Below are 18,578 nucleotides of genomic sequence, written 5' to 3'. Positions count from 1 at the left end.
ATTTATTTTACAATATAAAATTGTCACATAAAGGCGATAGTACACTGGTTAATTATGCCCCTTATGCCACCATTCCACTCATCCAATTTTTCATCTAATTGGAGGAAAGACGTCAGAGTCGAAGACGATCTCCCTCCTGAGCTGGGGAGGTGAGACAGAGCCTTGCTCAAGAACACCACAATAGTAGCCAGGAAGCAGATTAACATATCTAGTCTAACAACTAGTTGTCGTTTTTACAGTTTTTTTTAATCCTCAACGGGACTTTAATTATGATCCTCTAATTCCAAAACCCAAGCTCTTACAGATGAGCTACTGGCACGTGACGTCTTATGGCCGCCTTCACAATGAAATGCCTTTCATTTAAGACAAAACAAAATAATTGAATCATGCATTTACATATTTTATCTCCTGGGGATGCAAATGGAACAGATTCAGTGCAATGGTCCATATGTTGTATACTGAAATACATGGTGGCGTTCGAGGAAGAAAATATAGCTAAAATGGCATAGATAATTATAGTAAATATTGAGATACAATTATTTTCTGACCATGGATAATATTGGGACAACGTGGTAGTTGTCTGGTTAGCACATCTGCCTCGCAGTGCAAAAGTTGTGGGTTTGAATCCAGGCACTGGCCTTCCTGTGCATGTTCTCCCTGTGCCTCTTTTGAGTTTTCTCCGGTTTCCTCCCACATTCCAAAAACTTGCATGGTAGGTTAAACGACTCTAAAATGTCCTCAGGTGTAAATGTAGAAGGTTGTTTGTCCACCTGTTTTTGTGCCCTGCGATTGGGTGGCAAACTGACGACCACCCAAGCACACCCTCAACCCTATTAGTGAGGATAGGCAGTATATAATATAAAATGGATGAATTATATGATAAAATGTATTGTCATTTGTTGTTAGATGAGATGTTAAATATTGCTTCAGATAAACACAACAGTTCTGATGCGTCATTTGATGATGATGATTGTTATTATTGTTATATAAATATGTGTGTTAATAGATAAGAAACCCACACCGTGGTCAAGTATTCTTCCACACTTTTTAACTTCAAATGGGTTATTAAACGGGTAAACATCTCAGGATGACATGGGCCATTATTTTAGCAGCTTGACAATATTTTATACTATACAGTTAAGAGATTATTTCAACAGCCCCGAATACTGGACTGGAAAATTTGTGTTTGTTGTGTGCCGCAGTTGATTAAAATTAGACATTACCATGAAATATAATTCATGAATTTAATTTTTTTTATCTTATTCCCGCTATTTCAGTTTACTCTATTTTCTTAAAAAAAAAATCCCAATGCTCCACAGGAAGCTGCATCATTCTGATCTTCTGCAGGCCATAGAAAGATCAACAATAAGTTACTGAGACCTTGTATGCAATTTTTGAAAAATACGTTTTTTGGAATGGGTCAGTGTCATGAGCATAAATGCCGTATGGCTAATTTTCAGGAGTTTACTAATTACAGTGCAAAAAAAAAAGTCACTTCAGTTACTTTTAGTCCTGTAACGAAGAGTTCCAGTTAAATAAAACAATGATATAAATGGCTGACGTCACAATGACGATGTTGCGATCGTGCCACCTCTGCGCATGCGCCGTCAGAGCTGCGTCAGCTCAGCAGGTTAGCCTGCGTCTACTGTAGTCCGAAAGAGACACACAGGCGGGGACTGCACGACGACTCTTCTCGAAGCCGCTTCCAATTTGTTTGTTTTTTTACCACCTCCAATGGATTAATCGCCACTCCATCCGCTGACATCGTCGTTATTGTTTGCAATGGCAGCTTGTTGAGGATGGATCGTGCTTCTCACGTCGCACCGAAGAAGCCTTTGAACGCCCAGTCAGCTGCGATAGTTCGGTCATTGACGTTGGAGGTTAGTGGGCTCGCCATTTCACTCACTCGCTAGCTTAGCGGGCTAGTATGACAACAAGCTAACCGGCTATAAACTGATAGTTGCGAGTGTCAGATGGAATACAACATGACTTCTACTGTGTGTGTGTGTGTTAAGTACTAGAAATTCGTTTGACTTGTGGTTTACGCTTAAACTCCATTAGTCGCGATACCAGATTTATGTCCGAAGCTCACGTGAGTGGAAAATAACCAAAATATTGCGAGTGTTGCTTGTTGACTTAAGCGTGGAGTCCGAGTTACGTCGGGGTATCAAAGACTTACTTAATAAAGACTAGATTAGTTTGCAATTATACGTGTATTCTTAATTGGCGACTCTACGTTTATTGTAACAGAAATGCTCATTTTAATAGCGATTTGAACCCATGGAATCACGGTTTTGACAAGGGGCAACGTGGCTGGCCGTTTCTAATGTTATCCTAGTCACGTTTATTATTGTGTAATATCGAGTCGCTAAAACCAACCAAGACTCGCTTGACAGTCCACCATGTGTGAAATACATGCGCTTACTAATATTAAAGTTGTTCGATAACGGCGAGTTGTAATTGGATATTTATCCTCCTCATGTTTCTGCCCCCAAAGTGATCTACCCATGCAATGGCAGTTTTCAGCCACCAGGTGCTCTTTGCCGTTACAAGATCCAGGTAAGATCTTTAATTTTGTTCATTTATACTACAATACATCTAATCCTCTGTAGCCATCTCTACACTGTAAAATGAAGTAGCGGTTGTGCATTTAGTTTTTGGGACTGAAGCCACTTACCACCACTTCACAACATCACGTTACAGTTACAAATACTATACAAAATTGTAATATATTATGCTCAAAACTGTGTCATATAAATCATCAATAATGTGACAAAAACACGTACCGGTAAATCTAGTTGCTACACAAATTTTGCGTGTTGAAAACTTATTGCGCTGACCAAACAGTCAGAGGACACAAAAATGCTTAGCTGGCCTGAGGCAAATTTGACATTTAATTGGATAAAGAAACAGTACCATTGCTAATGTAGTTTAAGTCATCCAGTACCACACATTTTCAGTTTGGCACTCGCGGATTTACAGATTTCCCTGATTTGTAACCGTAATGTAGGTACCAAAATAGCAGAGAGTTACTATAGTTTCTTTTATCACTCTTTGTATTCCCTGCCATCAGATGTGTAAGGATTGATTGATTATTTGACAAATTATTGATGATCAAATGAATCGCTAATTATTTTTGCAGTTGATTAATCATTCATTTAAAGTCCTTGGGTAATTTACAATTGCCCAAATCCTCAGCATTTTAGCCTCTCAAAAGTAAACATTTGCAGACTTCAGTAGTCCGTCATTACAGAAGACGTATACCGGTAATATTTGTGTAGACTCAAAACATTTGCAAACATCTATTTTTACTTTGGAAGCCTATTTTCTGACATGTTGCCCACCTAACCAGTAACTGAGCGTTAATTTTTGTATGCGCATTTTCTGCACAATCAATTTGAAATAACGGCCGGTTTTAAAATGTAGGGATGGGAAAAAAATAATACTAATTGTTGCAGCCCTACCTGGCATGCCCTGTGGCACCATTTGTCCTTCACCGGTTAGTTAGTGTTGGTCCACCCCACGACAAATCAATGGTTTGGGGGAGGAGTCTCGCGATTGACTGGGAGATATAATAGTGTGTGTGTGTGTGTTTTGTTGTGTAAGATATCTGAAGTAATCCACACAAAAAAAAACCTGTAATAACACACACTTATTTATACATTTGACCATCAACATGTGTGAGTGTCAGTTAAAATAGTCATTAAGATGTTAAGAAATTTGTATTTATATAGACTGCTCAATTCACACTCAGACTAACCCCAGCAAGTTTTTGAAATGAACAACACAGTGCCGACTCGAGGCTTGACAAATACATTTGTGACGATAACGATTTGGTATTGCGCTGTCTTGACACTTGATCACTTTCGAGTGATCTAATCGCAAATTGAAGGTGAGCAAGGAGGAGACACTAGCCTTATCTATATTTATAAATTATAGGTGACATAATGTTGGGGAATGTTTCACTTGTCATAACAATGGAATTAACCTCCATGTTATTTTTTATCATAAAAGGATGAAAACCACAAATTAAATGTCAGATGTAAAAACAAAGTAGCTAGCAACCTACTTCCTCTACGAATGAAAACAAGTGATGAGGCATAGAAGCATTAGCAACTTATTTGCTGCTGCTTCTGTGCTGACATATTCATCATACAGTCAACATATTTCTCTTTTTTGCAAAATCATTGTATTAAAATGATTTTTTGTTCAAATAATGCAGTGTTTTGTTGTAATTTAAAAAATGGTAATTATATGTTTGAAATGACTTTGCATAAGTTAAAAGTTAAAGCTGTGCAGAAAGGTGCTCACTCGCGCAAGTTAATCATTTAAATATATGAGAGACACATGTAGGAAGATGTTACGTAAGTGTTGCTTATTTGTTTTTGTTTTATAATGCTGCCTAACTACATACAATTCCGATTAAAATGATGATTTTCAGTCCTCTCCAAAAGTATTGGAAACGGTAAGGTCACTTATTTTCTCTTTGTTGTATACTGAAGACATTTAAGTTTCAGATCAAAAGGATGAATATCAGACACAAGTTCTGAATTCCAACCAATTTGGCGGCAAATAAACGCCCTTCCCACTTTTGTCGACCGCGTGAGCGTCAAGACTCAATTCCAGTGAATGTCAAAGAACGTGGCAAAGCGTTTGAATAATCTCATTATGCAACATGAATTTTGAGTAGTTGCACCATGCAAGTTTTGGCCTTTTTCCATGAACTCAATAGCACCTGACACTTAAGACCTAGCTGAGAAGTTCAGTACTCTGCGTGTGTGCCCAGATGAAGTCACGTGAAATTTTCCTAAGTCTCCTTTGTCTTTGCCAGAATTCTTAATGACACGACTTTGCGTCATATCTGACCAGTTTTCTTGATGTTGTCCACAGGGGATCGTATTTGCTATCCCAACGGCACAGCTGCTCTTCGCTGTCCTCCAGAGCCCACCTCCACATCGAACCTCCACGCAGCATCTCCTCGTCAACAAACCCACTCAGGCACTCCCGCTACGGCCACCCTCACTGTTACAGAGGCCACGACCCGGGATGCAGCCGAAGCTCCGCCCTACACGCCCGAGCTCTTCACACTTCCGTCGTTTGGCTCCAAGACATTAAAAACGGGGAGGCTAAAAATTCAGCCGCTGCTCAGAATTTGCCGTCGGACGGGAAAAAGGACACTGCGGCCGCCGTAGCCCAACCGCAAACGCCAGCGCCTCCGACGCCCGCCGCTGCCGCTGCCGTACCCGCGGCGCAGGAGAGGGTCGTGGTGAAGAAGGCTCTGTATCTGCGGATCGTCGACGAGCTGAAGCATTATTATAATGGCTTCCGGTTGCTTGGCATCGACACCACGGTTGCAGGCAGGATGGTGTGGACTCTGCTGCACGGACAGATCCTCACACGAAGGGAAAGGAGACGGGTGAGAGAGCTTTTTTGATATATGCGCACCTTAATCTAAATTTGATAAGAGATTTCAAAACACCGCTTGTAAAAGGACACAATTGAAAGGGTTGAGAGCGGTGAGTTAGCAAGTCTGCGTCACAGTTTTGAAGTGTGAACCTGTGTGGGTTTTGTCCCGGTACTCTCATTCCAAAAATATTTAATTTTAGATTCACTGTTGTGGACACTTTGGGCTTGTCCCATCAGAGGTCGCCTCAGTGACATTTCAAGGCCTGTCTGGTTGTCTAAACAGCATTCAAAACGTGTTTTTTTTTTTTGTCTTGTCATGTGTCGTGGTTCTACAATATCACAGTATTTATTGCAAGTACTGCCCTAAAATGTATTTCCTTTGCATTGGTAAACAAAAAAAATTCAAAATAAAATTAGAATGTAGCAGTAGCTTGACGGTAGCTGTGCTTATTTCTAGGGACAGGCCGATTATCGGTAAATGCCAAATATCGCCATCGGCCTTTTTACTAATCTGAAGGCCGATAAAGCTGGTATCTCACTGAGCGGTGAATGCTTGCGAACGTAGTGAATTCGGGGTTTTCATCAGGATTTGTAAGATGTTCACAGACAGTTTTTACTTGTGTTCTGAAAGACATTTCAAATATCTTCAACCTTTCACCGTCTGCAAAGACCATTATTCTCATAAGGATTGCGGTTCTCATTTAGTACGATTCAGAATCAATTTAAATGTCCCAAAAGCGATTTTATTTATTTGTCATGTAAGGCTGTTTCAAAAAATCGATTCAGCAACATATCGCGATATTACAGTGCACAATTCTTGAATCGATTCAATATGCTGCGAATCGATTTTTAAACATCACTTTTTGATGGAAATATTTAACAAAATGTCTTACTTGGGGTTAGGGTTCACACTTTAAGCATGAAAGAATGTTATATTATTGTAACATTAAGCCTTAATATTTGATTTCAGTGCTGTTCAAACATGACTGAAACAGTGGCTTATAAGCCAGAAGTTTTTGATAAATAAATAAAATTTCATACAAATCTTACAGTGTACATGTACACGTTTACTGATTAGTATTTTCTAAATTTGAGTAAAAAAATAAAATCTCAATAATCAATGTATAGATTCATATCGGGATTAATTGGCATAGAATCGAATCGTGACCTATGAACCGTGATATGGATCGAATCGCCAGGCACTACACAATTCGCAATTCTGTCTTGCCCTTGTTTGTGTGTGCCTTTACTGAGAACGCAGTTCATGTTGTACCCGATTTGGCCACTTAGGGGCTGTGTGGTTCCACGCATTCTGATACACAGTTAAGTTGTATCCACATTCGAGAGTAGAAGGAAAAAGTCACGATCAAGTTATGCCAATAAAAGTTGTTGTTTTTTGCAGCCGGTGAGCAATCTGTATGGGTGTCATACTTGAACTATATTTGACCCATTGCGCTTCCCAGAACAACAAGATGTGGGTGCTGAAAAAAAAATAAGTATCATGGTGTTTTTTTGTGTGTGTTCACAGCTGATGAGGACGTGTGCCGACCTCTTCCGCCTGGTACCCTTCATAGTGTTCATTATCGTCCCCTTCATGGAGTTTCTCCTTCCCGTCTTTCTCAAGCTCTTCCCAGACATGTTGCCCTCCACCTTCGAGACAGAGTCCAAAAAGGCATGTGGATATGTACACACACACACACACACACACACACACACACACACACACACACACACACACACACACACACACACACACACACACACACACACACACACACACACACACACACACACACACGGCCTTAGCGGCCGGTTCACTCTGATTATGTAACTTCAGATATGGCTGCCGGCGCAAGAATGTCTGACCTCAGAGCCAGCTGACTGATCTTATCAAAGCAGTTTTCTTTGGAAGTCATGACACATTGTGCACACCCACAAGTACTTTTAATCGCTTGTAAGGTGGTGTCACCCTGATGGTCGTTATTAAGCATGTCTCAGTGGCTCCGATATGCAACTGCCCTCTCTTGGAGAAGTCTGACCTCCACGGAAGCGAGACGCGTTTCAAAAACAGAGCCGGAGATGCTGACGACAGTGTTTTAAAGTGGCCGTGACTTTTAGGATGTTGGTGTAAACAGTTCCTAATCTTGTGGTTGGAGGCGTCGTTATACATAGGTGCATCTCAATTAACTCATTTGCTCCCAATAACGTATAAATACATTCGGTTTTAAATGTTTCAAGTGTCCCAAAGACGTATATATATGTTTTTTTATGTTTAGGTTGAGAATGCAGAAGGCTTTGCCTCTCAACTGCAAAGAACGGTTTAATTCGTTGTAATTACACAAACGGCCATCAGGTGGCAGCAGAGCAAGAGATCAACCAGGGCCATGTTGAAAAAAAGCAAATTTACAAAATATATATATATATAAAGCATATACTGAAGTGGATGATGCGTGCTGGAATTAATTGATCACAAACAAAAGAATATCATCTAACAATATTTCCACCATCAACTTCTGTGCAGGAGGAGAAGCAGAAGAAGGGCCTGGCTGCAAAGTTGGAACTTGCCAAGTTTCTGCAAGAAACCATTGCCGAGATGGCTCGAAGGAACAAGGCCACAGCTCAGAGTGAGGATGAGACTCAGCGGTTCTCCACATACGTTCAGCAGGTACATTATAGAAAAAGAAAAAAAAGTCGGCTCAAATTAGTATGTTCACTTGTCTTGTTGCATATGAGTTTGAAGTTACCCCCATTAATTTGTTTGTGAAGCCATTTAGTGTTTCGCATTGCAATACTAACAAAATGGCGCCACAGTGTTGTTTTCTATCTACTGACCAATCAACAGCCACCAGATCCAAATTTGCTGGCCTATCCCAATTCACATGATAAACGTCCATGTGTCCATGTCAGGTTCGGGGCACCGGCGAGCAGCCCACCACCAAGGACATAGTCCGCTTTTCCAAGCTGTTTGAGGACGAGCTGACGCTGGAGCACTTGGAGCGCCCCCAGCTGGTGGCCCTGTGCAAACTGCTGGAGCTGCAGCCCATCGGCACCAACAACTTGTTGCGATTCCAGCTGATGTTGCAACTCAGGACCATCAAGTCAGACGATGAGGTGAGAGGATGAACGAAAGGCTCTTCCTTAGACCTGAAGGGTATTTGATTATTATAATTTTTTTTGTACAGATGATTGCAGCAGAGGGCGTTTCAGCAATGAGCGTGTCAGAGCTGCAGGCGGCTTGTCGCAGCCGCGGAATGAGATCTCTCGGTCTAACCACGGATCAGCTCCGTCTGCAACTGCAACAGGTAAGCAAGCAGGAACTGATGCAAATACCAGAATATTTGTACTGTAACATCCTGTGGAGATTATTCATCTTTCTCATATCCTTCCTCTCAGGAAGTCACTAAAAGCAATGAAAAGGCATTTAACTCCCGAAAATGGAGACGCTTAATGATTTTGTAAACAAATACTTGTCTCCCGAAATCCAGTGGCTGGACTTACACCTGAATGAGAATGTTCCTCCATCGCTGCTGCTGCTCTCCAGAGCCATGTACCTAACTGACGTCAAACCCAAGGCCCCAGTCATCCCGCCTGTGCCCAAACTTGAGGTTCGAGCACATGATATCACATGATCCGTCTTGACAAATACTAATACATACTCACAAAAAGCTAGGGATATTCAGAGTTAACCAAAAATGTACTAAAACAATGAACAGTTGGACGTGTCTCATTTGGACATTATTTGTCCATTTTGCGATTTCGCCATAAATGGCCTCCTTGAGGCAGCTGCACAAAAGTTAAAATTGTAACAGAAGTGTATGAAAATAACCAATGATTAGACACTATGCATCGTAAACCAGGGGGAGTGTTTTTAGCCTTGCTGCTAGCTAGCGCCGCGTCTTGCGCAACTGTTTAAAAACAACCCGAATTTCCTAGCCTCAAACGTAATTCATAAAGGATTTATATAAATGTTGTAAGGATAAGCGGATCTGCTAATGGGTGGATGGAACCCAAAAAATCAAAATGCACCATTCAGCACAAAAGTGAACAGAACAGTCATCCTACTTTGAAGCAAAAGCTATGTTGTCATCGGTCGCCGGCTAATCGTAATCCAAACAGAGATAAACTTCATTTTAGGGATCTCTTTCCTAATGTATCAGTTTCTACTTTTAATTGAATTGACTACGTTTCGCACACTAAAACATATCCAATGACGAGATTTTCGCTATGTTTTGCTCAAGTATTGATTTGACGCAAACCAAAGACTGATGAATTTCATGGCTGCTATCCTCACAGAAAAGCACTCCAGTGGAGAATAACGGCACAAACGGGACCTTGGTCAGCTCAGACCTGCTGTCGGACCCTGCGCTCATTGTCAAAGACAGGCCGGTTCGTACCTTCCTACAACACACAACATCACCACATAAGATCCGCTGGATTGAGGGCAATTTAAATGGGTTACTACCCCAACACTAAATGTAGTTAATTATGGAAGCATTGTTATTAACTCTTTGACTGCCAGACGTTTTCAGAAAAGGGATGCCGCCAGTGCCAGCCGATTTAAGCATTTTGACTGATTTTCAAGGTCCACAGAAAATGTTCTGTTTGGACTATGGAAACACACGTACTACCAAATGAAAGATTGGACTTTCATCTTTCATCAGAAAAAAAGAGTTTGTTTCTACCTTATTCCGTTCTTTAGTAATCAACAATAGAAAATGGTTAGTTTGACCCAATTTCGCCTGTGTTGGACCAAAATACGGAGAAATCAAGCTTTTAGTGAAACGATATTATTTCATGCATTCTAGTGAATTTGACACTTCTTTTTGTCCATGAATGATGCCACAAACACCTAAATAGTGCTTTACTTCTATAAAACACTACCACCAAGAATGAAAAAGTGTTTTTTGATAGCAAAATACGTTTATTTACATTCAACAGTGTAACAATTTGACAACAATTTGGCAAACTATTTACAAATGTGTGCAACTGTGGTGCTATTTACAAATATGTGGATGTTTCAACGACAGTTTTTCTTTTTGTAACACTCTCCTGCGTGCAAAGAGACGCAACAGCATTTGCACAACAGATTGCCTCTTCGCGTGCGCCACTTTCTTGCCGGCCGTTTTTTTCCGGGGAATAGCAAGTATATACTGCAGTGTGTCATCAAGTCTAATATCAGGATCATGCTACGGTTTCGTTACGGTTTCGTTACGTCTCGCTTCCCCGTGTCCTTCAGTTGCTATACCGGGTGGTAGGAGATGTTCTGATCCATTTTATCCACTCCATTCATGGTGGCATCGTAGTCCAGAAACAGTGTCTTCTCCGTGATCAGACTGTACCCGCTCCTCCGATGAATATGCATTGGACTCGGGGTACTCTTCATTGTCCGATCGAATGTCCGCTTGTGCAGCTCCGCGTTTTCCGGCCTTAGCAGCGCTAGCCGCGCTAAGCCGGTGAGGCTTACTACGTGTTCATAACAGTCACGCCAAAGCTTCCAACTTTGGCGTAGAGCTCGGAGTCCTCCTCATCATCATCATCAATCTGCATTGGTCGATGCCAACTCTCCATCGCCCGATCGAATGTCCGATTGTGTAGAAGTACCCGGCCGGCTATTGTGCGCGTTTTCCGGCCTTAGCAGCGCTAGCCGCGCTAGCCGCGCTTACCGGTGAGGCTTACTACGTGTTCATAACAGTCACGCCAAAGCTTCCAACTTTGGCGTAGAGCTCGTTGTCATCATCATCGTTGACATCAATGCGCTTTTTAGTATTGATTGATGCTTTCCGTCTTTGAAAAAAATGCTCAAGCGTGAGCTGCTTGCAACCGGTTGCTTGGTCAGCCATTGTGGCTTCATCAGCCATTGTCTCCTCAACACTCTAGCTCCGCCTCACGTCTTCTACTGACGCCCACGGTGGGCGGCCCATCCAACCTTGTGCAAAGAGAGTCATCGCTGCCCTCTAGGGGCCAAAACGAGTCTTTGACTAATCAGATCTGCCTGATACTTTCAGCACAGCTGCCCAAGGCTTTCCTGCACCCGTTTTTAAAAAAAAAAAAAAAAACATAGGGGACGTCTTTTAACGTCCTCGGCGCCCTTCCCTAGGTTTATGCTAAACGTTTTATAACGTTTATGGCAGTCAAAGAGTTAATAACCAATTTATCAATACTTACTCTTGTGGTAACATTTTGTCTCATTTGTGTCTACAGGCGGAGGAGATAAGGAACAAGACTCCTGTCATGTCAGAGAAACCTTTAACGGCTGCTGAAGTCCTCCAGGTGATGCCTCATTTTGTTATTAAATCTCTTATACTCTAATATAATAGTGAGGTTTGTATCAACACGATTGTGATTTAAGACAAAGCAGTAAAGCAAGGATTAGCAGACTAGTTTCTCATCCAATTAGTCCTTCCTGGCTTTAGTCTTTCACACATAAATTGCTAGCAAGCCCTCTTACGTTTTAGACCGCTAACTTCATTAAAAATAAAACACGCAGACAGGAATGTTCAGTCTGCCGGTCTAACATCAGTGTGGGGTCTCAAAATAGCATCTATTTATAGAGCTGTCGCGATCGCCCTCACACGCTGTGAAGTTTAAGTTACTTTGTTTAACTCCACAGTCTGTAAAGCCTTCCTAATGCTTTCAAAAAAACATTAAAGCTTCTGCGGAGATATAATTAAGTGGGTTAAATACTTAATCCATTTATCCATCAGCTTGTCTTCCTTTTTGTTTTGGGAAAGTGGTTGTTGATTATGTAATGGAAATTTAAACGTCCGTTTATTAAAATGTTTCCATTCCATTTATATCCACCGACCAATACAAATGCTGTGTTCATATTCTGCCTTTACAAAGATAACACTGTCAAATATATATTTTTATAGGTATTTAACATATTTTCAAAAGTATGTGCTCGAATATACCTGGATGGAGCTTCTTGTGTGATCATTTGTACGCCTACTAGCACTACCGGTACTCAAACCACCTGCTATGACAACATTTTTAAAATAGGCTAGTTAGCTTGTTTATATTGTAGCTAGCTAGCTAGTACCAAATAACTATTTCCTAAAAGGTTAACACTGCGACACTGATGCAATGGTTAGCATTGTTTGTTAGCTTTAAGCTAAACTGACTTCCTAAGGCACAGCTGTGGGGTTGTATAAATGCCCAATATGAAGTTCTTTTTTACCATTTTTAAAATGGGCTAGTTAGCTTGTTTATGTTTTAGCTAGTAGCTAGCTACCGCCTTGTATTTTATTTACCTTTTCTGTTAAACTCCTGCATTGAGAATTAGCATTTGTGCTAAAACACTTAAGGCAATGGTGCATCTGATTTCAAGTGAGCAAATTCTAGCTAGCTAGCTAGCTTGCTAGTATCAAATAACCATTTCCTAAAAGGTTAACACTGCGACACTGATGCAATGGTTAGCATTGTTTGTTAGCATTAAGCTAAACGGACTTCCTAAGGCACAGCTGTGAGGTTGCTATAAATGCCTAATATTAAGTTATTTTTGTTTAAACTTTGACTGGGATTGGCAATAAACTTGAATCTTTTTGTTGTTGCTTTGGCAGGCTAAAGCGGCAACCGAAGTGTCCCAGAAGAGCAAGATGAGTGCTAACGGTGTCTAAAGAAGAATGCGAGCGTCTGGACTTAAAAGGAGAGATGAATTTAGGCAGCCCAGAGCCTTTAACAAGAACGCCGCTATCAATTTTACACTTCTCTTGCTCCTATTTAAGCGGAGGGTCGCTGAAGATGTTAACTGTAGATGATGCGATGGTGCTCTGGATTTCACTTTCCTGCACTCCATAGCAGCTTGACGTTTCAATTAGCTCGTAGGTTCTTGACTCAATTTGATCCAATTCACCCAAACCTCAACGCTGACTATCCCTTTTCTTCCACATGGATTCCTCCTCCTGTAAAATTGTAAATGTTGTGTATATTGTCATTTGTGTCTTGCGTTATCGCAGCAGCTTTGTACAGTTTGCTATGCAAACCCACGAAATGATCGAAGCTCCCATTGTTGGCCATTTTCTCGCTCATCGGTTGCTCCTGTTCAACATGTGATGTGACAGAGAAATACTTCACCCGTCCTCCTCCATCCTTTTTCTCTGCCAACAGGACAACCTGCCAACCCGCAGGTTCCGTCAGTTGAGTAGAACAGGTTCTCATGGCGCACGGTGAGACTGACGTTTAGAGAGAATTCACTCCTTTCACAGACAAAACTGAGGCAGAGTGTAGTCTGCCTTATTTTAGGTGAATATACTGCAGTGTATTTTAACATTGAGACGCTTGGTTGTCATGAAGCTGAAGAGAATATACTTGATGTTATCCAGAAAGAAATTCTATTTATGAGAGATCTTAAAACTCCGAATCATGATGCATTATTTTTTTATGTGCTTTTAAGATGTGTAAGCGTAACCACAAATCCCAAAAGCGTTGCCCTTTAATTTTTCAGTTTTTACATGTTAATACCGTTTTTAGTGTTTTCGTCGCCCCTGCTCCTTTGTTGAGCAAGTTGATATCACTACAGGATAGGGCTGGGCGATATGGCCAAAAAAGGAAATCTCGATTTTTAGACATTCAGGGCGATTACGACTTGAATCTAATAAACCCAACAAACATTTATTTTAAAGGTTTAATTTATTCAAAAAATAATTCCTATGCAAAATGTTCAGACAACAATCCAGCATTCTGTCACAAAAACATTTGAATGTAACACAACATAAGATAATCCAAAAGAGAAAATTTGATTTCACGATTTAGAAAATTTTCAACAATTCGATTTTTAAAATGACAATGTATCGAATTAATTTGATTTATTGCCCAGCCCTACTTACTACAGGATTCATTTTCTGTTTATCCATAGGCACATGCCAGTTGTAGATAGATGCCATTGTTGTTTTAGTAAGTATTCAGTGTTCAATTGCACTTTTTTTTTTTTTGAAGCAGGGGTGGGAATCGTACGCATTGTGCTAAGTTGCTAACTAGACTAGAGCATTTGATTGGCCCCGCCATGTAAGTCTCAAAATAAAACCTCAGAAGAACGGTTAGAAAAAGTCCCAAAATATTTAACATATTTGTATAAATGACTAACAATTTAATTTCTTTGCTTGTTGAGTCATATTTTTCATCGTTAGTATGGCCTGGTGGGGAATGAAAATGATCATGTATTTTTAAAGCACAAATTGTTCATGATTTGAAAAAAAATACATTCCCCATTCCTGTTTTAAAGCAATATCTCCTCTCCTCTTCCACCTCCATCCTTTATGAAAAACCGAATGAGAGAATATATGTTTGAAAAAATGCATATTTGTTCTGTATCATTCTGAGTGGATGTGGACTTTAAAAAAAAAAAAAGATTTCTTGAGCTAAAAGACTTGTCAAGTTGATGTGATGCTCCAAGGTGGTCTGCTGTTCCTTTTCCCGATTTCAAACTTGTTAGTACTATGTACTGCTTCAATAAACTATATGGTTATAGAAAGTAAATTTGACACTACTGTATGTGTTTCAGCTATTTAGCGTGATTTACAGCATTTCTAAACTACCACAGATGCCGGTTTGCTTGCTGTCAACTGTTGAGATGCCCTACGGCAAGGCACCAACGCCGCAAGTAATTTTCTGTCCAGCAGATGGTGCCACATGCACGAAGGAAAACAGCAAAGTCGGACAGATTACTATTACGTGTCAATCAAAACATATATATATATATATATATTTTTTTTCAAACAGACAGGTAAGCGATGTAGTTGGTGTTACCAGGTTTGAAGTTTAATTTGTTATATGTCTTTTAATTGTGAGTGAAGTGTTTAGTTTTACCAAATAGTGTAAAAACAAACATGTCTATATGATCACTTTAGTTTGATTCAAACCCAATAACACTTTACCAGTACTTATTAATTGCATTTTATTTTAATATCCAACTGCATGTTTTTCTAACAAAATAAACATGGTAAAAAAAAAAATCATACATAAATATACAACCGAAAGGGTGTAGGCAGAAGCAAATGCTTTTCATTTCTGTGCCCACCCCTTTAGCACTACAAAATAGAAGAAAATAAGAAATAATTGTACATTTTATAAAGCACCAAGGCGCTCCACAGCAAGGTCTAACCTTACACGTACCCTCTGAGCAAGCACACCGGCAACAGTGGTTAGGAAGAACTCCCTACTTCATTTTCAACGGACTAAATGCCACGGAGGAGGCAGGACCTCCGACTTCCAGGTTTTCACCCATCAACTTTGTTTGAATGAATGATCCCTGTGAAACACCACGTTACATTAAAAATCTTTGAATTTGTGTTAATATAAAACAGTTGCCGTTCTTCTAAATAACTAGCTAGCCAATCCTAGGCCAGTCCTCTATACCATACCTATGCCACTTTACCAAGAACAATTTATGATCAATAGTGTCAAAAGCTTTTTGCAGATCCAAGAAAAATTCCTACTAAACATTCATTTCTTATAGTAGCAAATTTAATTTCGAATATCTACTGCCACCTGTGGCCGATAAGCCAAACTGCACACTTAAAAAAAATAGCATTTACAAGTAAACTGCACACCCTTCTTTACCCCCCCCCCCCCCCCCCCACACACACACACACGTCCCTGTGAACAGCAAAGGTGTTAATCTACTAATGATGTTCAAATAAAAGTCAAATAAAAAGGCTGTTGTAAAGATATATTTGGGCAAATTGTTATATATGCTTTGAAAAAAAAAATACTGAAAAAAATCTGAAGAGCCGTTTGAAGAGTTCTTAAGTGAGCCGAGCCATAAGATCCGGTTGTCCAAAAATAGCCGGAATTCCCATCACTGCCCCAAATCCACCACCGCTTCTTCCATATATTGCTCTGGATTGGGCCTGGATAGCATCCTGGTGTTGCTCAAGTGCTATCTTTGGACCTTGGTGCAAGGTGGCCTCTGCGTTGGGCGTCAGTGTGGCTAAAATGAGCACACACATGGCGACCGTCACCTTCAGCAGTCTGGACATGTTGGATAGGAACCGTTCTCAGTATGATACAGTACACCGCTGGACACAACTAGGACCACAATAAAAAATGTTGAGTATAGTTCTCGTGTCTAATCCACTTCCTGTATGATGTTCCTCTCACCTTTTCGCTCGCTTCAAGCAGCTCGTTGATCAGCAGTAATCTGCTGTATACCCCCTGACGGTTTTTGTCATGTTGACAGAACACTGTTTGGGAATAATATTTATTGTTCCCAGGTTGATTTTGGGATTTTAATGTGTTTGAGCAAGCGATCGGCTTATTATGATAATTTTAAGATGCATATTTCCCCAGTGTGTGACTAATTATATTGCTGGCGTAGGGCCAAAACACATCCATCTATTTTTATTCGAATTTTCAAGAATTGCGAAAAAGAAACTGAATGGAAACGCCAGAAATTCGAGAGAGAGAGAGAGAGAAAAAGGCCAAAAATGTGCTAAAATGTTTTTACGCTTGGAGGAGATGTTTTTTTAAGCGTATCGAAAAAATGGAAAATGCGCGTTTTGGCGATGGAAACAGGTTTTGCGACTACAAGACCGGAGATACGTCGCACGTTCTGACCGATACTACGTCACACGCACGTTCGTAGTCACAATAAATGGCGGATGATAAAGTAAGATATGTTTGGGGAGACGAAGAAACGCGATTCTTTTTATAATTAATTAAAGGAAAAAACATTAATGCAATTTTAGATGGCTTTATTAACATCAATTCTCAATGTAACGAAACACTTTACTTACATGCGGGAGGGACGCCAACAAGACAAAGTACTTCCGTTTAGTCCGTCCAAACCAAAATTCCCACCTGGAACTCCCCATTATCCCAAAGTTCCGTCACTACAACGTTATCTCGCGGCGCATATTCGCAAAAGAAGAGCGGATGAAAACGGGCATAAGTCGCTTGTCCGTTTTGCGCATTTCACAAAATTCGCATAAAAAAATCGAAAGATTTGGATGGAAACCTGACTACTTTTCAGGAGACCTCAAAACGAGCACGTTTGTTCAACCATTACCATTGCATCTACAAAGAGAGCAAGCCGTTTTCAACACGTTAGATTGGTCAATATTTGGTAAGAATAACACCTATCTGTACAAATAAACACATACAATTTAAAAGAAAACGTTTTTTCAGAAAAAAACGGCAGTGGTTACCGGCTGCTGTTATTTTCAGATTTAACTGATTTACAAAGGGCGCCACATTCACATTTAACTTTAATACAATTGTCAAATGTCAAATTTAGGTCTCTTGGAAATGTCATTGGAAAGAAGGGCAGTATGATGAGATCACCATTTTTTCTCTCCCCTGGTTGGTTAAAGCAAAACTTGTTACAGCAAAGCATGTCTGTAGCAATCTGCATGAATACATTAGATTAATCAGCATCTCTGTCAATATGATGCAGTTTATTTGAATGTACACTCTAAAAACGGTTGGATCAAAAATAACCCAAATTGGGTTAAAAAGGGACCAAACGTCAACTTTTTTTGCGTTATACCCAACAACCCAAAAACATGGGTTGCTTTGTTGTTGCTTTTTAAAATTTGACGCAACCTTTTGGGTTGAATAGCTCAAAACATTGGTTTGTATCAATTTGATGCAATTAAATTGGGTTATTCAATAAACCCAAAAAGTTGGGTGAAATTAATAACCCACAAATAAACTTTAAAAAGGGTCTCTTTGGGGGTTATTTATTTAATTTGACCCAACTTTTAGGGTTAAATAACTAAAAAAATTGGGTTGGCTGATTTTTTAACTAAATCAATTGGGTTATTTAATCAAACCAAAAAGTTGGGTCAAATAAGTATAACCCACAAAAAAAAAAGAAGTAAAAAATCTGACTCTTTGGGGGTTATTTATTTCATTCGACCCAACTTTTTGGGTTAAATAACTCAAAATATTGGGTCAGCTCATTTTTTACCTAAATCAATTGGGTTATTTAATCAAACCAAAAAAGTTGGGTCAAATTAATAACCCACAAAACAACCCCAACAAACTGGGTTGATTTGTGGGTTATTAATGTAATTTGACCCAACGTTTTATTAAATGAATAACCAATTTGTGTGTTGGTATTTTCAGGTATTTATTCTTTTTAAAGACGAATATACTGTATTTAATCGTTTTGCAAAAGGACAGTGACCTTGATTGCTGTACATGACATGCAGGGTGACACAATTTCATTCCAG

The 18,578-nt window shown here is 39.9% G+C and overlaps 1 protein-coding gene and 1 long non-coding RNA gene across 2 annotated transcripts; one reads left to right on the top strand and one right to left on the bottom strand.

The window, feature by feature from the left end:
• The first annotated feature begins 1,612 nt into the window (after nt 1-1,612).
• On the top strand, nt 1,613-14,880 carry letm2 (leucine zipper-EF-hand containing transmembrane protein 2). The gene is made up of 11 exons (XM_086076786.1): nt 1,613-1,880; nt 2,498-2,559; nt 4,891-5,416; nt 6,935-7,078; nt 7,928-8,071; nt 8,314-8,517; nt 8,589-8,708; nt 8,892-9,011; nt 9,700-9,792; nt 11,608-11,676; nt 12,966-14,880. Exons 2-11 carry the CDS (start codon nt 2,513-2,515, stop codon nt 13,020-13,022), a joined length of 1,524 nt encoding a protein of 507 aa, XP_085932912.1. The 5' UTR covers nt 1,613-1,880; nt 2,498-2,512; the 3' UTR covers nt 13,023-14,880.
• A 1,177-nt stretch (nt 14,881-16,057) lies between these two features.
• On the bottom strand, nt 16,058-17,166 carry LOC147173587 (uncharacterized). Its single transcript, XR_015094914.1, has 3 exons — nt 17,139-17,166; nt 16,504-16,586; nt 16,058-16,431 (listed from the first exon to the last, which is right to left on the bottom strand). It is a non-coding gene; the product is annotated as an uncharacterized LOC147173587 (long non-coding RNA).
• Between the last annotated feature and the right edge of the window lie 1,412 nt (nt 17,167-18,578).

This window comes from Leptonotus elevatus, chromosome 5, assembly GCF_054856555.1.
Source record: "Leptonotus elevatus isolate MCC_2025b chromosome 5, RoL_Lele_1.0, whole genome shotgun sequence".
In the NCBI taxonomy this organism is placed as follows: Eukaryota; Metazoa; Chordata; class Actinopteri; order Syngnathiformes; family Syngnathidae; genus Leptonotus; species Leptonotus elevatus.
Note: the sequence above shows the minus strand (reverse complement) of the source record. Positions and strands in the feature narration are given on the sequence as shown.